The 23,713-nt window shown below is 41.0% G+C and overlaps 2 protein-coding genes across 4 annotated transcripts in view; one reads left to right on the forward strand and one right to left on the reverse strand.

Moving 5' to 3' along the window:
- The window catches only part of mcama (melanoma cell adhesion molecule a), an 84,735-nt gene extending 68,518 nt beyond the window's left edge, over positions 1 to 16,217 (forward strand). The window contains exons 12-17 of one of the 2 annotated variants that reach the window (XM_049593062.1): positions 454 to 584; positions 1,006 to 1,147; positions 2,717 to 2,752; positions 7,777 to 7,906; positions 9,940 to 10,060; positions 11,547 to 16,217. In XM_049593062.1, the coding sequence (XP_049449019.1) occupies positions 454 to 584; positions 1,006 to 1,147; positions 2,717 to 2,752; positions 7,777 to 7,906; positions 9,940 to 10,060; positions 11,547 to 11,549 (563 nt within the window). In that variant the 3' untranslated portion in view covers positions 11,550 to 16,217. The remainder of the gene's footprint in view (positions 1 to 453; positions 585 to 1,005; positions 1,148 to 2,716; positions 2,753 to 7,776; positions 7,907 to 9,939; positions 10,061 to 11,546) is intronic. The other variant, XM_049593063.1, reaches the window with a different exon arrangement.
- A 2,170-nt stretch (positions 16,218 to 18,387) lies between these two features.
- Positions 18,388 to 23,713, reverse strand: part of LOC125898957 (E3 ubiquitin-protein ligase CBL-like) — a 30,714-nt gene continuing 25,388 nt past the window's right edge. For both annotated transcript variants that reach the window (XM_049593055.1, XM_049593054.1), the window contains exon 15: positions 18,388 to 23,266. In XM_049593055.1, coding sequence (XP_049449012.1) covers positions 22,905 to 23,266 — 362 coding nt within the window. In that variant the 3' untranslated portion in view covers positions 18,388 to 22,904. The remainder of the gene's footprint in view (positions 23,267 to 23,713) is intronic.

The following is a 23,713-nucleotide window of genomic DNA, read 5'->3' on the forward strand; positions in this document are numbered from 1 at the left end:
CGATTTAGTTTCATCCACAGGTCTGTGGTGATTCACACACTCCAAAATGGTGCTTTATCAGCTTTGGTGAAGCATTTGCACGCTGACATCTGTCTGATTTATTTTAGTTTTTTATTTGCACAGACATGTCCAAATAGTGAAAAAGAAAAAATGTGAAATGTGTCAGGAGAAGTCAAGAAGCCACAGGCTGAAACAAACGGACCTCCCCTCAACCTAAGGAGAAAAAAAGGTAACAGAGGGAGAAAACTAGACAAAAGAACTAAACTTTTACAGAAACATTATACAGAAAAGTACAGCAAAAGGTAAATGACAACAGGAAGCTCACTGAACAGTCAGTGAAAAATAATCCAATAAAAGCCAAGAAATCTATCGAACACAGTGCAGAGAAAAAAGACAGGAAACCCATGCTGGACTCTGTTGTAAACCCAACATGGTGTGTTTGTGTGTGTCTAGGTGGTCCTCAGCTGGTGGGAGCGGAGCAGGAGGTGCAGCTGGAGGAGGCGACAGGCAGGATGGTGAACCTGAGCTGTGAGGTTCAGGGTCATCCGCTGCCCAGCATCTCCTGGAGCATCATCGGCAGCCAGGTATCCTGTCTGACTCACAGCACTGTCGATCCACAGTAGGTGGTTATTAGATTTAGCTCATCATGTGGTGTACATGTATAGCTGACAGCAGCCTTGTTTGTGGTGATGCTCATGAAGAGTCGACGCGAAGATGATGAGAGCAGCGTTTTTACTGCAGTGAGCAGATATCACAGTGGAGTCAAACTGAAGCCTTGACACTGTGGAGGCACAGATGTTTGGATTGTAAATGGTGAATGAGGAGAGGCAGAGACCCCACCCATTCAAACGCTCTCTGCAGTATTTTACATTCATATGGAGGCGTGGTGCAAATATGTTTAGGTGCTGGTTTGAGCTGTGTAATGATCTGCTATATCTGAAATTATAGTCTGTGTGTGTGTGTGTGTGTGTGTGTGTGTGTGTGTGTGTGTGTGTGTCTCCACAGATCTGGCACGAGGTGGTGAACAAGGCGACCGAGCACGTGACCCACAGCGTGGTGTCGGTCAAAGTCACCTCAGACATCAGCGCTCTGTGCAACGCTTCCAACGACATGGGCACTGAAGTCAAAGCTTTCAGCATCAAAGCCAGTAAGAGCTTTTTGCCCATTCACACTGTAATATTGTACGAGTGCTATGGGTTGATGAGATGAAGAAGGGGACACATTCAGGCTTTGAAATAGTCACTTAAGATTATTTTTTAACCTTCTGAAATCTGCACATGCAAACATTTGCATTTAAACAGCACTTGTTTGGTAAATTCCACTGCTACATCAGGGCATCGTTTTTCATCTTTTAGCCCATTTAGTTCCAGTTTTTATTCCAATGTGAGACGACTGTACAATATTTAGCTTCTGTTGACGATACGATACGATATGTATCCTTTATTATCCCCGTAGTATTTTGTCTGAGACTCTGCACAAGTATTGCTGTTTCACTGAGGGAGCTGCAGTGAGTTGAAAAGTAATGACATAAGGGAGGGAGAGCGTCCTCTGCTCTCTCACAGGCTGTATCAGTGATGGATTCTAAAAATGATTTTGCTTTTGAAGCTTTATTAACGACCATCATGAGTGTGAGTGCTGCTTGCCTCTAATACATTTGCTTAAAATGTCAAAGTGTGTAAAAGCAAAGACTATCTTAGTTTGGACACAAGCTGTATCTGACGTGTTTCGCTTAATACTCCTAATTTTAGTTTTTCATCAGTGCAGTTTCATGAATGAAAAAAAATACAGAGGGACTGTTGGATGATTGCGGTTGTACAGTTTTCTTTTGTCCATACAGGGCGACCACTCACATATATTCTCTTCAGGTTTTTCTTTTTATTGTTGAGTAGGTGTCTAAAATCAGTAATTGTAACGACCTCTGATATACTGAGAAGTGCTGACCATTCCAGGCAACCCTTTTTTTTTGCCGGCTGTTCTGATGATATCTTGCAATTTGAGATTTATTTCTGGGACCGGCTGGTCGCTCGGTCTGTCTAGTATGTAATGAAGGATCTTGTCCAATAAAGTATAAATATCACACATCTCTTTCAGCCCCATAAAATAAATCTATTATTCGTACATAGTGGTTATATCACCAAGCCCTAATCAATATGTGCTCACATGCGCTGCTCTGACTGCTGTGTTTTTAATTCACTGGTGAATAAATATCACAGGTTGTGACAGATGGGTCAAAAAGTGACAAAGGGGGTGTCGGTGGCTTAGTGGGTAGAGCAGGTGCCCCATGTACAAGGCTGTTGACGCAGTGGCTTGGGTTTGACCCCAGCCTGTGGCCCTCTGCTGCATGCCACTCCCTCTCTCCCCCTTTCACGCTCGACTGTCCTATCGATTAAAGGCTAAAATGCCTTAAAAAATATCTTTAAAAAAAAAAAGTGACAAAGCAGTGTCCTGAGGAAGCTATTAATAGCTTACAGAAACATTGCGTGCAGTAGTCCACCTTCTCCTCCTCTCTCCATCACTTTCACTCTCAAAAACACACACACACACACACATGCCACAGCGCTCAGTCCTTGTGTCTCTGTCTTTGCCACAGTCCGCAGTCCAGACAGTTGTGCTGCTGTAATCCATAAAGCTGTTGGTTTCTGAGCCTATTTGTAATCACTGAAGCAGCTGCGAGAAGTGTTTGTGTGTATTAAAATATTGTTCTGCTTGTTCACAGTTCCCAGAGTCACCTCAGCTGCTCCCTTCTCCCCCGGTAAGTTTGTTGCTCTACAGTCTTTTCAAGACGCCTCCTTCCTTTCAGCGCAGTTTCTTCTGTAGACTCTGTCACAATGAATGTGTTGCAGGACTGTGTACATTATTCATGGGTTTCATACAGGGACTGTATAGCAGGACTGTCTTTAGTTTGCTGGTAGATCTTTGGGATGGCCTGTGGGCATATTAAATATTCTGTTTGATACAGAGAGAAAAATCATAACACCAGCAAACCCGAGCACGCCAACAGTTATAATGATAGTTGGACCGAACGCTCTGCAGTCTTAAACACATTATTTGTATATCCCAGAATTTGTTAAACAAACACAAATAAGTCTCGGTTTTACTGACTGTTTCCAGACAGTCTGTGTTTTATTGTGGAGTTTTACACACCAGGTGAAACTGTGGTGAAGTATGGAGAGGGGAGCTATTATTATTATCATGGGACAATTATCTGACTTTATCTGAGCCGTCACTTGACACCATTAAACCCTTCACCAGCCTGTGGGGAATACAGCGGGCAAATAAACAACATTTCACCCACAACCATTTAAAACAACAGTGTCAGAAAGTCCCCTAATTATTTACCGAGGTCATTTGGGACCGTGTTTAAACACTTGCACAGTTGCTCAGAGTAGAATCTTCCTACACACTTATAACGAGGAGTGGAAGATCTACTTTAAGAATGAATTGCATCACCGTTTTATGACGAGTGACGCCGTCTCAGTCTGTGTCTCATTTTTTGTGCATTCAGCATATTCAAAGGGCTGATCTGGATAATTTGATGCAGGGAGAGCAAAGAAAATCCACAAAAATAGGCTTAAAGCTGACAGTGATGGTGTCTGAGATAACATAACTGTGGAATTAAAGAAATGTGTTTGTTTTTATAAACTGATCTGCTACAAATTCTGTCTGTTGTCATCATCACGGAAACTTCTTTGTTGTTAAGAAACTGACATTAAACGGACTTACTAAACTAATTCAGTCGAGGAGGATACACTAATGCACAAATATGACTTTAGCCCTATTTGCACAGGATGAGTGTCGCCTGGGGACCTCTGGTCATTAGAAAAATGTCAAAAGAGCTCCAGCAACACTTGTGGTATGAAAAACAACTTTATTGGAATGCATTTCAGCTTGTGGCCTTCATCAAGGCAAGGCAAGGCAATTTTATTTATATAGCACCATTCATACACAAGGCAATTCAATGTGCTTTACAAGAGAAATGCATTGAAATAAAACATTAAAGGAACAATACAATTGTGTTTGAGATCATTAAGCAAGACAATAAATAGTTAAAAACAGTGCAGAAAATGCAAGACAGACAAATATAAAAACAATAGCTACAGATTATCCTAACAATAAGTTACATATCTAGTTCACTGGTAAGCTGCAGTAAATAGTATTGTTTTAAGCCCTGATTTAAATGAGCTGACAGTTTCAGCCAATCTCAGATATTCCAGAAGTTTGTTCCACAGACAGGGAGCATAGAAACTATGTGGTGATGTGGAGCAAAGGGTCAGGTGAAGGGGGAGAGATGTAGGCTGTCTGTCTCTGTGCCCTGTACTTGTCTTTGGCTCTTATCTGTCCATTCTTGTTTTGGTATGGCATTTCCAAGAGCATGACGTAGGTTGGCCCCGAGTAGTCTGCATCCAGTGATGTTCGGATAAATCCCATCACGCTGAAAGCGATCCTTACAGTTCCAAAAGGTGTTAAAATTGTCAATAAACTTTATCCCATGAGTGAAGCACACCGACGTCAGCCATGTATTCAGGGCAAGGAGTCTGGTAAAAGACTTGATTCCTTTCCCCAGGGTTGGAATGGGGTCAGAAATGAACACATTTTGTGACTGACAGTCACTCAGTTTCTCCAGGAGCAGGGAAAAAAGTCCTTTTTTCAGGATCTCAGAGCCAGTTTTTCCTTCGTAGAATGTCAAAAATGTCAATGTCAAAAGACCCAGCATGGATGATAATCCTCATGTTACTTGGGTGTGTAGAGAGGATCAGTAGCAACAGCTCGGTTAGTTCCCTGACAGACATGTCAGATTTTCAGTCTTTGCCATTCTTACATGCTTGGTTATTGAGTCCCCGATCAGGATGGTGTCTGGCTGATCAGGTACATTTGTAATAATTGCGGAGGTTGTGTGTGACCTTAATCTTGTGCGAATCGTCTAGGGCTTCTCCCGACTAAGAATATTCCTAGTCGACCAACAGTCGTCATTTAGGTCCATCAGTCGACTAGTCTCCTACATGTTTCTGATATGAATGTAATGATTAAATGATATATTTTGGTGGTTTGAGTTGAAGGTGTGAGAAAGAATAGTATCAGTAACATTGTTAACACTGTGCTACATTACAGAGAAATACAAAAGCGTACTAATGAACCTTCATTAATATAGGTCTATATTTTATCTACAAGTGCACGTCACACACTGAGCGAGCCACCTGTTAATGACGCTGTGGGCTAATGGGCATGTAGCTACTTCCATGTTTCAGATGATACGTCATGTTTGTAGTCAACCAATGAAGATGAGTTTACATATCACCTTGGGTTCGTCCTTCATCTTCTCAAAATGATCCCACACTTTGGATTTCCTGCCCGACATGTTATTAACTAGCCTGTGGAATAACCACAGGTACCAGCCCTGGAAATTAACCTGACTCCTGTCTGACTGCTGAGCGTGGACACTTCCTGTGTCTGTCCTTTCAAATTAAATTCACACAAGGTCTAGTCATATAGGTTTTGATTTATTTTGACAAGGTGCAGCTCCTAATAGAGTTTCACGTTTGTTTTTCTGCAACGACCAATGAAATCTTGCCGACTAATGACCTTTCGGGTCAACTCACGTTCACGAGTCACGACTATTAGGGGAATCGTCTATGTCCATAATTCGTCAAGTACAAATTCCATTGCAAATTACCTACCATATTTCTTTATATGTGGTGTCCACTTGGACTCAAGGATGAATTGATTAGTTTTTTGGTGGTCACAGGTCAAAGGTCAAGGTCACTGTGATCTCATCTGTGTCATTCTTGTGAACTTGGTATTTCAAGAATGCCTTAAGGGAATTTCTTCACATTTGCCATTAATGTTTGCTTGGACTTGACGATAAACTGATAAGAATTTGATGGTCAAAGGTCACTGTGACCTCATAAAAATGTTTGGTTTATACGCTAATTATGACAAAATTTCACACAAATGTCCAACAGGATAAAATGATGATGTGATGACATTTTATATCCAAAAGGTCAAAGGTCAACTTCACTGTGACAGTAATCCATATGACACAATGAGAAGGGTCATTTCTAAGTCACATGAGGTCCCCAAATAAAACTAGATACTACATACCAGATACATCCTCAGTCCTTATAGGACTGTTAGACAGGGTTTAAATAACTCTAATAGCATGGAAAACAATGCTTTGTTTTCTTTGAAGTGTTAGTTAATATTTTCTCCTACTCCTCTCCTCTCACACAAACTGAATTAACAGAGTGTGAATATAAAGTGAAGCCTCTTTGTTTTTGAAAAGAAAAAGAGGGGAATAAAAAGCTTTTCACTCTGGGTGGATAATGTAAAGTCAGTTATTAAAGAATGGGTCACAGATGCTGCGCAAAATAAATGACATTTCTCTGCAGTCCTGCCGCTTTAATAACACTGAAATGTAATCGACATAATTTCACGCACAGCTAATTATTTCTCATGCTTGAGGAAATTGGCTTTGTTAAATAAGCCACTTAAGGAAACAAAAGTTTAAATAATGAAATGTGTAGGTATGGAGCAGATGTTTCCTTATCCTCGATTTTAAAAGGGTGCTCGAGTCATTCAGCGCCGCACTGCCATAAAGTCGGGGGACTTGTAAGAGACAGACTAAAAAAAAGCAAAGCGTGAAGCGTTCTGAATTTTAGTCTCTAGTAAGCTGCAGAAAAACTGCGTCCTACACCTCCCATGATATAACCTATAGGATCTTTTTGTTCTGATCTCCCCTTAAAGGGATAGTTTGGATTTTTTGAAGTGGGGTTGTATGAGGAACTTAATCAGAGTCAGTGTATATCTCAGGAACAGATGAGAGACATTTGGTCAGGTACTGTATTGATTGTTTAGGTCTCTGCTGTCGGGGTGTGTGTGTGTGGGGGGGTGATTCTAGTTTGGGTGGCTAAAACACATTTTGCTGCTGACACCTCCACAGCAGGATGTTGCTTAGCTTCTGTTTCAGCGCTCCTGCTGTTTCTCCAAACTGGGGTACAGACATCTATGACAGGTAATACACTGACAGTGGATAGCTACTTCATACTTCCCCACTTAAAAATCAAACCCCAGTCTGTAACGCAGGCTTTTCTGTTAGAAATGTAGACTTATAGTCCACATGAGCATGGGTATATTTGAAAAAGTAGGGTTTTTTTAAGCATTTTGACCCTTCGTTGCTCAAACTCACTGAAAACTGACCTTTTGTAAAGCTGCGTCCAGAGTGACGATTTACAGGAATTTTGTTTTTAGGGTTGATATGACAGACGTGTGAGTTTTTGGCTTTAAATGTCAGAGCGTGCGATGCTTGTCTCCTTTGTGAGGCGCCGCAAATGAGGCAACTTTTAACTTTTTAACGAAGGAGGGAAAACCCTTGTTATCTGCGTATGTGTGGACCAGGCCTTATTTCCTTTTGGCTGGGGTCCTTTTCCAAGACTTGACAAAGCTCCTCCAGAGATCACAGAAGACATTATGCAACAGTTGCATCAGTTTTCACAGACAGAGTAGCTCTCCATAAGACTAGTGAACTGACCTCTATGTGTACAACTAATACAGTGCCCCTTATAAGATATACAGGATGTAGTGTTTTCCCTCAGGACTTTGTGCAGAATCTATATGCTCAGGCAAAAATAATTTGCTCGTGTTGAGGCTAAAAGCAGGAACATTTCTTCTTTTGTGGCTGTAAATGTCCTTTAGCTTCACTGCTGTCAAAGTAGCAGGTGAGTTGTTCTGCTAGATGGACTGACACTAATGTGACTGGTCTGTGTGTGTGTGTTTGTGTAGCTGAGGGCAGTGGGGTGATCATAGTGGTGATCATACTGTGTCTGCTGCTGCTGGCCATCCTCGGCAGCGTGCTCTACTTCCTGCATAAGAAGGGGAAGATCCCGTGTGGACGCTCAGGGAAACAGGAGATGTGAGTACAGTCTCTTCTAAAATCTGTCTGTGACGTCTACAGAACAAAAAATACTGGTCCGACTAACGAGCCTGTGAATCTAAAGTCTGATATATCTCATGTCTTTGTGCAACAGAGCTCAGATTTTGACCAGATACTGTTTACAGCACATCAATGAGCCACAGTGTTGCACTGGGTTACATGTAGTGTTAATCTTTTTTTACTCTCAGTCCTGTGTAGTTTTTTATCATATTTAGTCAGCCTGTGTTTTTTTACGGTAAGTTTCAGTTAACTAAAAGTCTAGTAATTTCAGCCTTATCTTAGTCAAAGACAAACACAACTCTTTTATTACAGTTTTCATCATTGGAAACTGTCGACTGACTTCCTTTAGTCATCAAATTAATTTGAACATTTCAGAAAATCTAGCCAAAAGTTTTGTCATTTTAGTCAAACTTATTTCATATTAGATTTTATCTTATAATTACAGAAGTGAAATGATTAAGAGTATTGCAGAGCTTTGCAGAAAGTGTCTGGTCTGGTGGTTTGATGGTATCAATTCAAGGAATACATCCTATATGGGCCCAAATATCACCTCGATTCTTTCTCCAAAGCTCTGTTGTGATTTTAACTTAAGTAATTAATTTATTCCGAGTCCTCCTGACTGTGCTCATTGGGCTGTTCCAAAACCGAACCCTACACACTCCCACTCCGTTGTGAAGTGTAACTCCGTTTGTGGTCACCTTTAAAGCTGAATGAAGCTCCCTTCACCAAGCATTATGTTCTTGTGAATGTGATATTTCGAGAACTCCCTAAGGGAATTTCTTCAAATTTGGCACAAACGTCCACCTGGACTCAACAATGAACTGATTAGAATTTGGTGCTCAAAGGTCACTGTGACCTCATAAAAACATGTTTTCTGCCATAACTTGAGAGTTCATACAGTAATTATGACAAAACTTCACACAAATGTCTAACAGGATAAAATAATGAAGTGATGACATTTTATATCCCAAAGGTCAAAGGTCAGCTTCACTGTGACATCATAATGTTCTGCATAAAACACTTTTTCTGGCCATTACTCAGCGTCATATTTTAGGAACAGAAGGGGAGACATACTGAATTGGTGACTCTTGAAACTGTGCTGATTGTATAGATCTTCTGTGTGTGAAGCATCCATGTTTTCACTGACATGGATGGAAACTGTCAGAGAAACTTGACTGGTGCACAGAGGCATACAAACCGAGGTGGTAATCTAGTTGCCTGTTCAAATTCAGGGGCTATGGAAATCATAGGGCCCTACTTAAGAAAAGCCTAAACCTGGGTAGAGTAACCCAGTCAGTACGTTTACATGACATTAGAAAAATAGATTTATTGTATTAGTCTGACTAAAACAGGACTTTTAAAATGTTAGTCTCACTGAAATCATACTAAATCTGATTCGTCAAAGTCAGACTAACACATCCAGATAATGTGACTCCTGCATGTATACAGTCAATCAGACCCAAACTGGCCGAGGCGCTCTGAGCATGCTCCACAGTTTCCACCCCGGGCTTTGACCCGGAGGTTGAATGGCAATAAATGCATAACGGAAGAGGAAGCTGGTAATAACATGGAGAAATCTACATCCAGAGACGTGACTTTTTGGATCGACAAGGAGACACAGTTCATGCTGTGTCTCCTCCACCATGGTACTAGTTAGCTGCTAGCTAACCGTAGCTAACTCATTTGTAGATTGTTTGGTCTGTGACGTAATAGGTCAACAGGAAAAAGGTCCAATACAAACAAGCTGAAAGGGGGCATATCTCCACCTATCATAGAGGAGTCGGACATACTTGGGTCAATAAATGGATTCCCCTCCTGTGCTTGTATACTGGGACAAGGACGGTAGTCCAGTTAAATGTCCTGGTCGAGCTGTAACTGTAGCTCCACTTAACTGTGCATGTGAACGTACTGAGTTTTAGCCAGTGTTAAATTTTAACTTACATTAAAAGAAGTGCCTCTGCAGCCACCTGTGTGTGTTGATTTCCACATGAGTCAACCTTTGTGCCTGTCAGCAGCACCAAAGAGAAGACCACCAAAGATGACATTGTCGTGGAGATGAAGACCAACACAAAGAATGAGGAAGCTGTCCTCCTAAAGGCCGTCAACGGAGACAAAAAGGGCCCCAATGACCAGGTAACTACTGCGGGTGGATGAATAGGACATCTTTATATCACACTGTTAAAAAAGGACTCAAAGCCAGAAGTTTGTCCTGCTAAAATTCATTAGCTGTGGAGTTTAAATGTTAAAGTTTGTCCTGAGGGAGAAAGAAATCATCACTGATGCAAGTCAGGAAACGCAGAGTTGGACATCCTCTTCACAGTAACTTCACAGACGCTGTTTTAAATTTGGATATGTAATGTTTATGTGGGGTAATAGTCGTGGCTTTTTCCATCAATTATTTAACAGTTATAAATAAACCTACAGCAGCAGCTAGCATACAGAAAACGTATCTGATGATATGAGGATGTCTGGATGTGATATAAACAGATACAAAGTGTTTAAGACTTTAAGGGATTCTCCCGTGTTTTTAATGCTGTTTGCTGGTTGGTTATGGCTGTTATTAGTGTTAGCAGATTTAGTATGAGACTGTTGATGGTTTTAAATCACTTTTCAGCCACAGTTTCGTTGTTGTGCATCGGAACATTACATGCAGTACTGTGTTTCATTGTGCTTATATAAAAACGGGGAGCATTCAACAGAAAAGTGTTTGTGTTTCAAATTATTCTGATGACATAATGTTATGAAAATGCGACATCACAATAATTATTGTAGGTTTGTTTTTTATTGTGTGTTTTGTTGGGGGGTTTTTAGGTGTAGTGGCAATATTTATTCCACTGGGGGGTGCCAAAGTCAAGAATTTTCAAATTCAGTTCAACATTTTCGGAAATTAGTTTATTTATGTCATGCTGAGAGTTAGATGACAAGATTGAGACCACCCTTGTGTCTGTACGCTACATATGAAGCTACCGCTAGCACCCTGTTAGCTTAGCACAAAGACTGGAAACAGGGGGACAGCTAGCCTCGCTCTGTCCAAATATAACAAAATCTACTTACCAGCACCTCAACTGATATAATGTGTAAAAGGGTAAGTTCTGTATTTTTCAACCTAGGGCCAGTCACACAAAACACCTTAAATTAAGATTTTCCTTAAAGTCTGAGTAAGGTTTCCTCAAAAAAAAAAGAAACGGTTACACAGAACACCCTCAAGTCTTCTCCTGAAGCTTTCCTTAATATTTTTAATTCGGGATTTAAGATTTCTCCTTATCTTGTACTTGTACTTAAGGAATTGCTTAAAGTTTGTTGCACAAAGAAACCTCAGTAACCAAAGCAAGGACAAAAACATAAAGTACCTGACTCCATCTTAACCCCAGACAGCTGTCACTCAATCCTGAACAAACTCCAAAAATGGATGTTCCCATTAGTCACTTAGACACAAAACATGTTAAATACTGAGCTCACCCTTTAATTACTGAGCTTTAGAGGTGCTGTTAGGTGGATTTCGTTACCATTTAATAAACAGGAATCTCCCTTTCATTCACAACTCATTAGTCATGTGTCGTAATGAGTAGGCAGTGTGCATATGTTGGTGTAACATTGATGTCCTCCTCTGTCCCTCCAGTAAAGCCCCTGACGGCTCAGCAGTGATGTTGTGCAGCAGGAGGCAGGACACATGAAGCCAGCAGTCAGTCAGTCAGTGTGTGTGAGACGCTCCCACTGATTTGAGACCTGCAGGGTAACACCACCATCTCACAGTCCGGACATTCCCCCCCATCATGCTTTGTTCTCAGCAGTATTCAGTAGATTTACACAACCACACAACCACACACACACACACACACACACACACACACATTACACACACACACACTCAAACACACAGGTATGTATGTACAGATGTGTATTTTCTTTCAAATGAACGTTCGCTTCCTCGACATTCAGTTTGTTTTGTACTGTTTCCTCAAACAGCTCTTGGCTGGTGTTCAGTGTGTGTACGATGGTGTCTCATGAGCATCATCTTTTTTTTTTTTTCTCAATGAAAGTGTATATATTATATATATTTTGTTATTTAAGATATTTTGGCACTCAGATTTTCATTTCATGGTAGCGTCTGGGTCATGTGCATGTTGATCCGTGTTCATGGGTCCAGGTGTGTTTTGAGACGGGACATGATGTCAGAGACCAAACGCCAGCCGTTCCTCTGCGGCGGCTCCTTCCTGTTGGTTCACAGTCGCACTGAGAGAAGGCGTGTCAGTGTGTTTGCTTCACTTTGATTTTTGATTGACACCAATATTTGTAGAAATTGATTTTAAGATTTACCAAATGCTGAGGCATTTCCTCCAGAACTGATGTCATCGCAGGAAAATCATGATGTTATCTGTAAAAGCTGTCGGTCAGACACACTGGCAGCCACAGATATAGTAACATAGATGCCTCATTGGCTGCTGGATTGTACGTCAACGGCGATGCCATATTGTAAAAGGCAAGACCAGACTGTAAACAAATGTCAGTAAACAGAAGAGGATAAAAAGCTCTATAACTTTACTATTTATTAACCAATTGCAATGAGTTGTTTTTATGTTCATGGGTTTATGACTGGAATACTCAACTTGCTTTGTTTGAGGGCCACTTTTGAAAAAATGACCTTAGGCCAGGGGCCAGTCACAGCAGCCCTGCATAGGTCAGGGGCATTTCTAGGATTTGAGGCCCAGGCCTCTGTCGGGGGTCCGGGGAATCCTTGGCACTTTCTTTGATAAACAAGCTCCGTTCTGATGTTTATTACACACCCTGGAGCCTTATTTACAGTAAAACTACAACAGAATTATTTTCATTGTGAATTAGAAAATGGTTGGGGGGCCACCTGGCACCCTATCTGGCCCACAGGCGTAAGTTGAGTATCACTTGTTTGCAGCCAATTTTAATCTCAATCTTTCGGCTATAATCACTGCTGGACGTTCAGTAAAAGAGTCTGTGTTAGGCTTACATGAACTGAATTACTTACCTGGTGATAAATAATTAATTGTCAATTTGAAATTTAAAAACTCATTTGTCAGACATGGATTTGACTTATTTTTCTTGGTTGAATAATTACGGAGACATCCCTTTATAATATAATATATATTAATGTGGAAGTAGGAAAGGAAAATAAGTCAAATCCATGCAGACAAATGTGAGTTTTTAAAATCACTTAGTACAGGTAATTTAGTTCATGTTAGCCAAACACACACGACTCTGCTGAGTGTCCATGTGTTTTTATAGCCTGAATATCGAGATTATAATTAAATGAAGACAAATTTTTTTCCTCTACAGCACGTAGATCTTACACCCATGAATATAGAAACGACTCATCGCAATCGGTTGAGAGATATAAACATTATAGAGCTTTTTATCCAGCTCCTCCGTTTACTGGCATTTGTTTACAGGCTGGTCTTGCGGTCTCCAATATGGCAGTGCCGCTGACGCATCACTGCAACAGGCTGACACAGTCAGTGCGGCATCTATGTCTATATGTCTATGCTGACAACCTTCTTCTGCAAACTGCTGTCAAGCCCTCGTACTGTTTGTAAATACATGTAGTGTACAGACCTGCTAGTGGTGGCCTTGGACTGTAACTGAGGGTGAAAAGGTCAAAGGTTAGTGATCTGCTGTGCCTGTTTTTGCATCATACACTGAATTTGTTTTCTTCCTTTGGTTTGCTCTGTGTGTTTTCTTTGTGTTTCCACTGAGAGCTCGTTGGGCCTGGAGAAGCGCTCCAGTGTTTGTGTGTGTTCGGATGTTTACTGCTCATTAAACACACGCAGACCTGCTGACCGTTGGGTTTCTAGACTTTACATTTCAGTTTGTTTCTGTGCAGTTTGAGAAGAAACTGGCAGACAGCTTCGCTCAGATAATCCATCACTGGGAACATTTAGTTTCCTGTTCAAAGTTAGAATATTATTCCATCCATGGGGATTTACTGCGGATTGATTTGAAAGGTCTGCTCTGCATGAAACTGTCATGAATCTTTAACAACGACACAAGTAGATGTGGACGTTCTTGTCTGTGATGGATTACTGAACTCTGAGTGTAAAGTACCAGCTGTGGAACATAGAAATACGACATCTCTCCCCAGTTTGTCGTGTGTTATCACTGCATTCAATTATTGTAACATTCAAATCACAGAGCTGAACATCTGGAGCTGCTTTTTGCAGAACGATAAATCTCCGATGATCTTTGAAAAACCTAGAAAGTTGGTAAATACTCAGTTTTGAAGGTGTTTCCAGAATCTATAAAGACTCTTCCAGCCAGCTGTATCAACAACATATTCCAGTTCTTCACCCATAATCTAAGATGCATCTGTATTTCCTGAAACTGCACATGAACATCACCTCGCTGTCTGTACTGTGTATGAAAATATTGACTTGATCAAACACTGTGATATTCTGTAATCCAAACAAAGCTGGCAGTGACACACTGCAGCTCCTCACCTGATCTGTAGGATGTTACAGAAAAAACTAAAATGTTATGTTAATTTATCTTATTTTTCTCTGTTATTCTTAATTATTTTTCTCAAAGTGGGTGCTACTCATGCTGCGGTCCACACAAAAACAACAATCTAAAAACTGACAACATTTAAAAAATAATTCAACACACTATAAAATAATAGACGATAAAAACTTAGAGTTAAAATAAGACAGAGGAGTAAAAAGTTTTCAAAATAAAGTAAGATTTACATAATTTTTCATTTTTTTTTATATTTTTTTCTTGCATTGTACAAAACAGGTGAGGTGCTATTTCATTTCTGGACACTATTTTAGGGGGAAAAAAGATTTACATTTGGGAAAAATGTGTTTAATTTAACTTTAATTTAAACATTTATACATTAAGAAAAATTTGTTTAAAATATTAACAAAATAAATGGAGTAAAAATTAAAATTTTCCAAAACAAATTAAGATTCATTTTATTTTCCATTATCGTATATTTTCATACACAATAGGTTTATATTTTTTCTTGTGTTGTACAAAACAAGCAAGATTCTATTCAATTTGCGGACACTGTTTTAGGAAAAAATCTGTTTAAAATATTAAGTATTGTGCACGCAGATTTTTTTTAATTCTTAAGGGGAGAAAAAAATACATTGGGGAAAAAATGTTTAAAACATTTAAATATAAAAGGAGTAAAAAAAAAAATGTATAAAAAAAGAAAAACATAAAATAGTTCCAAAACAAAGTAAGAAAAGAGAATTCTGCTTAAAATTCCAAATATTGTGCACGTACAGATTTTTTAAAAATCCTTGGGAATCCTTAGGAGAGAAAATGAAAAATTACATTTGGGAAAAAATTGTTTAAATATTTAAACATAAAAGGAGTAAAAAAATAAATCAAACCTTTTTTTAAGTTACAATATCCTATATTTTCATAAACAACAGGTTTTATATTTTTTCTTGCATTTTACAAAATGGACAAGAAGCTGTTTAATTTGTGGATACTGTTATATAAAAAGAAATTGCCGTTTCACAGACGTTTTTGTTGTTGTTTTTTTTTTAATCCTGGCGAGTAAAAGAGTCTTTGAAGAGTCCTAAAACACCTTCAGATCAGCAGGAAGTGTTTTTTAAATCTCATCAGGGGTTTATTTTTCTGCAAAAAGTATATTTGAATGTCATGATAATAGAAGAGAGTCACAAACAAACAAAGGTTAACTAGCTAACCTTCAGGATGCTGACAAAACCAGTCAGTACATTTAAAGTAAACCATCTGAAACACGCATGGACCCTGGTGACGCTCCCTCATAGGCCCATGTTGTGAATATGATGTTCTGATTGCTCACCGTGTAGCTTATTGTGAAAAGAGACATTTCGTTGCTGAGAGCGCCACGTTTGCCCAGATGACTTGCAACATTAACAAAGTAGTGATGTTTCCTGTTTTCTTTTTTTTTTTTTTACCACTGAGTTGAAATTGTATAAATATCCAGGTACAGGACGTCCTCAGGCCAGACGTGTCCTCCTGTGCAGGGCCATGCTGTTGTTAGGGTGTAGAGACGCTGCACAAAGCCATGACACCAACCGTCTGCAGGGTGCAGCCAAGCATTTCTGATTTGATCCATACATCTGCACCTCCTCTGTTTAATACGACTTCAAATACAGTTTTTGTTTGGATCTTTCACCAGTGGGAAAACAAGTTAACCGAACATTATGTTTTTTGTTTTTCTTCGAAATGTGTGTAAATTAAGTCCTGTACATGTGATTCTTTGATGCTTGCGTTTTTTTATATTTTTTGCAAGAAAATAATGCCAAATAAAAACGTTTCATTTAAATGAAGACTGTTTTTCTATCATTATAAAATCATCATTGCAGAGCTATGAAAGAGCTCTTTGCTTTCTCTTTGTTGTCTTTTGCCCAGAGGCTCAGTGTGAACCAGAGCAGCAGCGGGTTCACTGTGCTCTCTGTTAGCGCTGCTCAGTCCCACAGTGAGGAGACAGGAAGTGGCGCTGCCTCCAAACCGCTGTCAGCAAGAGCTGGAAATGACTCCAACAGTAGCTCAGGTTTCCAGCTGCAGTCTGGAGGGAGGAAGGACAAAAGCTCACATCTGCAACGAATTCAGGCACCTCAGAGCCGCCCCTCCGCTGCAAAACATATCAGCTAGTCTCTGTTCATTTGGTGTGAAGAGGACGATCCAGGTGAAGACCACAGGTTTATCTCTGAGATAAAGTTTAAAACAACACTACACAGTAGTAACAGCAGTTTGGTTGCTGCTTTTATTTTGCATTCCCCTGATAAGCGCTTCACACTTTTGGCCCTGTGCACCGCCAACACAGTGTTTCGCAGGGATTGAACCACCAACCCTGAGATTAGTGGCTGACCTGCTCTACCTCTGTGTTCTGGACAGCCGTTATGTCACAACACCAGTTCCAAAAAAGTTGGGACGCTGTGTAAAACATGAATAAACACAGAATTCAGTGAATTGCGAATCTTTTCTGACCTATATTCAACTGAAGACAGAACAAAGTCAACTGATTCAATTCAATTCCTTCTGAATTTGATGTTGCAACATAAACAAGTTGGGACAGGAGCCTGTTAACCACTGTGTGACATCACCTTTTCTTTTAACAACACTCAGTAGACCTAAGTGTTTGGGAACTGAAAACACTAATTGGAAGCAAACTGGCCAATCATAACTAATAAGCTGTGCTCCATTGACTCTAATGCAGTCGTTTCTTTCATTTTCAGGCTGGTTTTGTGGATCTGGAGCTAAATGTTGTGCCTGGGGCGCGTTGTGTATTAATGATATTCGTTACGTGGAAAGGTTGGAAAAAGATATACGTTTCTTCCCTGTTCCAAAACCAAAATCAAACCCTGAAAAGTGTAGGGTTAGCTAGCTAGCTACTGAAGATAAAGCCTACTGAATGTATACACATGCTGCTTTTGCTTTTGAATGATTATAACAGTGAAACAAAGGCCGACCCTGCTGTACAGGAACCAGTGAAGGAAAGCAGGGAAACTTTGCTGATATTCAACCAGCTGTGTGTCATCACAGTGTACGCAGACGAACGTTGTCTGACTTCCCCTGGAGATCCCTGACTTCCAGGTGCTGGCAGCAGCACAGGGGTGAAGCCAAACACCGTTCATCTGAACACACTGTGATGCCACACAGCTGGTTCAGTATCAGAAAAGTTTCCCTTTATATTCATTGTCTTCAGTTCAGATCCAAAAATCCAAGAAAAAAAAATTCAAATGGCAACATCTGAGCAATCCATGACAGAACTGGCAGTCAAACATGAATGTTTACCTGCAATCAACTACACATAAACAGTAAAAACCAGGGTTTCAATTTTTGTGACGTTTTCTTGGTTCATGACTGATGCTCTGATGCTCTGTGCTCTGATAGGTCATTTATACTCTATTGCCTCGCTGGTCCTGGGTAGCCTGGTTGTTGCTATTTGAAATTTTGTGACCTGGGATCTGAATTTGACGAAGTATTATTTATTTTCTTATTTTTTTTAATTCTAAATCTTGAATTTTTGGTTCTAAATTCATGAGCACTGACAAAAGAAACCCTTAAAATTCAGCTTTCAGAACTGCAAATTAAAAAAATTTAATGTTTTGATTTCGAAGGGGTGACTTCAGAACAAATAAATTCTGACACACATTTTTCAAAATACACTTCCAATGCTGTGTTTAAATGTCAATATTAAGCATTTGACAGCTGTTCAAATTCAAATATTTATGTCTCTTATTTGCTTATGTTAATAATCCAATATATAGAATTTGCACTAAAAATGTGAAGATTTGAACCTGAGTCCATCAACAACACCACTTAATATACACATGTTGGATTTCAGCTGAAAAAAGTAGTTTGAGGTTTAGTTACTCTTTAAAAGTAACTTAAGACTTAAAATTGCAGTTTATTGCTCAGAAATGTGTTTTATGGAAACAGTGGTGTTTGCCAGCCTGTGGTCACTGCAGACAAACCACACAGATCAGATGTTAAAGAAAATACTGTTTAATTAAAAATCTTAATGGCTTAGGCATGAAAAACATGGCAACACAACGAATGCTGAGGATATTAAAAAGACAATAAATAAAATCATATTTACACAGGCAACAACAAAGCAATGAAGACAACTTTTTTTAGTAGGCAAGTTCTCATTGAAAAGGCTAGTTACCATGGTTACACTACACATGTATCATTAACCAGTGGATCTGACCAGCCAACGCACCAGCTGAGTTTACCAGTGAGGGAAAGAGTGTGTGTGTGTGTGTGTGTGTGTGTGTGTGTGTGTATGAGTGAGAGAGAGAGAGAGAGAGAGAGAGCGGAGCCTCTGGCAGTGATTCAACATGACTGTCAGCCCCGAGTGTGTCCTCACACGGCGGCACTTTCACGGTCAGGAGTTAGTCCCTGTTAGAGCGCTCCAACACAAAGCCGAAGGACTGACGGCACATTGTCTGTGAATCAACGCGAGCTGAGGGGCAGCGTGCCGCTCTCAGATGCTTTGGGTTTCGGGGGCAATTAAAGCTGCGAGAAAGAAACCTCAGGTTCACCGACCTCAGTCTCGTCAGGAGCAGTGTGAGGACTGTTTTCTTACTAATCACTTCAAAAATACGTCTGCTTTTACATTTTCAAGCGCATGGAGCCGGCCCTGAATGTGTTTACTGACATGTCCACACATTTTGAACCTATTTTTAGAGGAAACACTTACGAAATTAAAAACTGCAGCCTGATAAATATGATCAACTCGGGGTGAGCAACGACAAAATCTGGGTATTAAAGGTTCGTTATTATGACATGTATTAGAATTAGTAACAGTACGTCATAATTGCAGGAGTCATACATGCAAGATAAGGTCTGCATTAGTTTCCTGTGATGAATGTAGCAGACAGCTGCTTGAAACTGTCGCCATCACATCGTTTGTCCACCAGGGGGCACTGACAGTTTGTTTTGCAACTGTGAAGTGTTCAGCTAAGTCTGTATCAACAGTGTTTATTCGACAGTCTCCTATCGAGTTCGGCTTGAAAGAAATCAAGGGCTGACTGGCCTCAAATTATCGGTTTGACGTCTCGTGACGCCGCCTGCGAATCAAATGACCTGGCTCCAAACTCTTGATACTGGGTCCGCAACATTATGACGCCAACATACGCCTGTGGCGCAGCGAGTAGGTTGAGCCTGCACAACATCTGATGGTGGGTACAGTCGCCGGCAGATCAGCCGAATCCAGCGCTTAATTTGAGCAGCGAGCGGCGACCAAGACCACATGGTTTATACAAACACAAACAAGTCAAGGGAGACTGATAGGACAGAGAACTGATGATGTCATTCAGGCTTTTATGAAATTGTATTGTGAACAACTGGGAATGCTACCGTTGCTTTTGCCCTGTAGGCAGACACTGTTGTTCGTTTGTCCCATGACAGTTTCGTGGTCGCTGCCGCCGGCTGACAGATTTCACTTCATACTGACAGTTTTCCCGCCTCTCGTCGCTTCCTGTTAGGTGGTGCACAGCGCACTGAAATGGAGCGGAACCACTCAAAGTGAAGATCAGAGACAAACACAGAAACTGTGTGGATGTGGCTGAAAGGTTTTAGTTTTGGTTCGTCTGCTGGCGTGTGCAGGGCGTGATTGACAGAAGGCACATTTACATGTCACTGCAGAAATCATAAGTGACGACTGAGGATCTGTTTTGGAGAAAAAGAGGAAATTACACTCCTCTTTTTACACTTACTTAAACCGGACACTTATTTCATACGTGGAAGTGGAAATGAGACGTTCAGTCCTGTGTTGTTTCTGGCAGTGACTGGGAGTGACAGCTGCTCATTATTGGTCCACTGGAAAAGAATCTAAAAACCTGAGTGAAATCCACGACTTGAGAGCGTTCACTAAAGTCTGTTTCAGTCTTATGTTCATTTGGGTATTTTGTTGTGAATGCAGTGCAACGGGTTGAAAACTGAGCACTTGAAACTTGACAGGCCGAGCCCTGATCCCAGGTCTCATTTATAAACATTGCATTCACACAAAACGAGGCCTGAAAGAGGCGCATGCTACTTCCCACGCAAAAGCTGTGTTCTATAAAAACAGACTTGATGGGAGAAACTTTGACCCACGCTTACGAACACTTTGGAGCAAGGACATTAGCGACAAATGGTGAGGTGGAAGCCTGGTTGTAGAAATTGTCAGATATTTTTGGCACGTGCCGTTTTTGGCTTCTGTCCGTACTCACATTTAAAGTATGGATCCTACTCATTGTTTTATAAATGAGACCCCTGGACAGGCCTTCTGTTTATCACAGTACACCTCGAACTCGGACATTTCAGTCACTCACTTCCTAAAATATGTTAGCAGAGCATGCTAACATGCTCACAACGGCGACACTGATGTTTTACAATGTTTACCATCCTCAATTACCCGCTGATATTTTTCTCTATTTATTTTATAGCCTATAAATGTCAGAAAATTGTGAAAAATGGCCACTGAGCCGAAAGTGATGTCTTCAGATTAAGGCCGTCAGTCAATTTCAGGCTGTAGCCCCAGATTTTGCGGTATGTCCTCCACCGCCCCTTATCCATTTTTTTCCAGCTGATTCGATGTGTTGAGCAAGTCTGTGAGAGGCGTCACTCTGACTGGCCTTTCAGCTCCAGCAAATCAGTGCCTCGTGCCCTAAAAAATGGCGTTTGAGCGTGCCTGCCGTGCGTCTACGTTGAAAACAATGAATTTGAGGCTGCAAAAAGCACGGCATGTGTATGAAACCTTAAACAGTAATCTGGCAGCCCCCCTGGAGAACTCCTGGGGTTCGCAGACCCTGTTGAGGACCCAGGAACTAATCTATTAATCATTTTAGCTCAAATATAAATTGTTAAACAGGTTGCGGTGATTTGATGTTTTCAACTTTCATCCTGCAACAAATTCTACGAACTGCTGAGTGACTGAAATGTCCGAGTACGACGGGCGGATTATTGTAACCACATGAGAACATCTCCAGAGTCTGAAATTGGAGGAAGAGAACGGGGAAACATTGCAAAGCTGATTTTAAAATATTGAATAAAGTGGTAAATCTATGCAGGTAAAGTAAAAATAATGAAGAAAATCCAATCACTGGAATGTTTCTGTGACGTGTCATGAGTTGGCGCTCGTCACTGTCACACTGCCAACATGATATCACGTGTCCTTCAGCATCTGTTCATTCATTACATTCAACCCTGGCTTTTCACTGAGTACCTGAGTACACATGACAACACACCACCTGCTTTTTTGCTTTAGAGCTCAATGTAAATCCCTTCGATCTGATCTCTCAGCTGCTCTGGGTACAAATGTGACGCTGAGCTAAATCACATGAACATGTGAGGGGAAATCTAACAGCACATGTTAAAGTCCTTTTGCTTATTAGTAAGAAACTATAAAAGAAGCTTTTGAGTAAATAAACCAGCCTTCAGGGTCGGACCGCCCGCGAGGCGATCCTGAAATGACAAAATAAAACTCAGCCATTGTTAGTACTACACACAGCACGACGAGTTATGAGAGTACTTAAACATTAAAACGTGTTATTTCGTTACAGAACCATCATTGAACCGGGAGCTGAGAGGAAAACACAGAGTCATGTTCAACTTGTCAAATACCATCGAAAACGGAGCGAGCCACAGTGACACGTACGACGTGAAGCCCTGCGATACTGCACTGCGACTTAACATTCACATTCATCAGCATGAGCGCGCGCGCACACACACACACACACACACACACACACACACACACCACGGAGTTAAATCACTAATTTTCTGACCGGACTCGCGTCGCTACATATTCGTACGCCACAAATTTGCCAAGAAGCCCGTAAAAAGCACCAAACTGAACGGCTGCCAGCGGCGGGACACTGAGTCAAATTCGACGATCTGCAGGGTCCCTCTGCCGATCACTGCAGCTTCAACACATAGCTTAATGAGAGGAAGTACTCAGACTGAGGGGAAACGCTGCCACAGCATGAGTGGACCTCAGCAGAGTACGACAGGGTCAAAGCGTGGCTACAGAGAGCTCACATTAAAGGCTTCCATTCTCCGTGTATGCTGCGTTCAGGTCATATCGGCCTCTCCTGAGCTGCTCCTCAAACCAAACTCCACTCAAAGTTTTAACAGATAGTTAGGAAGCCAAAAAAAAAAAAACAACCTTCAAGTGGCGATTACGAAAAAAAGAATAGAAATTTTGAGGTTTCTATGTCAAACACTTGGCATTGGCGTAACAGTACTCCAAGATAATCATATATATCCACACTAACTCCACACAAAACCTGCCGCAGTTATGTCATTGTTAGAAATGACTTTGGACATGAGTGTTTCAAACCAGACCCTGCAGATGATTTCATCTCCTGATATGACGTGAACGCAGCACTACTCCTCAGAGTAAAGCCTTTTGACATGTACTTGTGGCCCTGCAGGAAAGTGCTTGGTAAATGCTTATCCATGATAATGGCACAGAGTGGAGACAGAGACGAAACAGAGAGGATGGGCGCGCCCGGAGTGACTATGTGGCGATGTGTGCCGCGGAGGGGATGGAGACAAACTCGCGCAGGATGTTCTTGGCCGTCTCCAGGTTGTTCTGGGCGATCATCAGGGCTTTCTGGATGTCCTGGATGGAGTAGCCTTGGGACATCAGGCATTCAATCTCCCCGTTTAGGGCCAGGCTTCCAGGGCCTACAGGAGGAGCATGGGGAAGAGGAGGAGGAGGAGGAGGAGGAGGGGAGGAGGAGGCAGAGGAGGGGCCAGGGAGCTCTGGCAGCGGAGCAGAAAATTCACGGTTTAAAGGCCGAGGCCGTCGGTCAGAGTTGGCTCGACGTGGGAGAGGTTTGGGGGGGCGTTCAGGGTCGACACCAGCTGCAAAGATACCTGGAACACACAGGTGATTTGGTTTTGGTTGGTAAACTTAGCTGTCAGGGAGGTGAACAGAGACAGTTAAAGCTCCCTCATAGACTTTAGATTTCTGGTAACACTTGGCACAATTATCTTGGCCAAAATACTTCAACATATCCTGATAATCATCAATATGTAACAAGTCTTAAAATACCACTTAAAGAGTCTCTTTTAGTCTCTTTGGGTGCTGCTGGATGTGATATTTACAAATAACAGAGTAATGGAAATCTACCACGATCAACTTATTGTGTTTTTTTATTGCAGTCTGTGATGAAATCATACATCGTCCCATCCCTACACCTAAGCATAGATCATGGTAAGATGAGTGACAGGATGTTATAACACTGATGGCTGGCTACCGGCATTATCCAAAGACAGAACAACAACCTTTTGAAGCATTAAAATGCAACACTTGCATTTTTG

This window comes from Epinephelus fuscoguttatus, linkage group LG12, assembly GCF_011397635.1.
Source record: "Epinephelus fuscoguttatus linkage group LG12, E.fuscoguttatus.final_Chr_v1".
Taxonomy (NCBI): Eukaryota; Metazoa; Chordata; class Actinopteri; order Perciformes; family Serranidae; genus Epinephelus; species Epinephelus fuscoguttatus.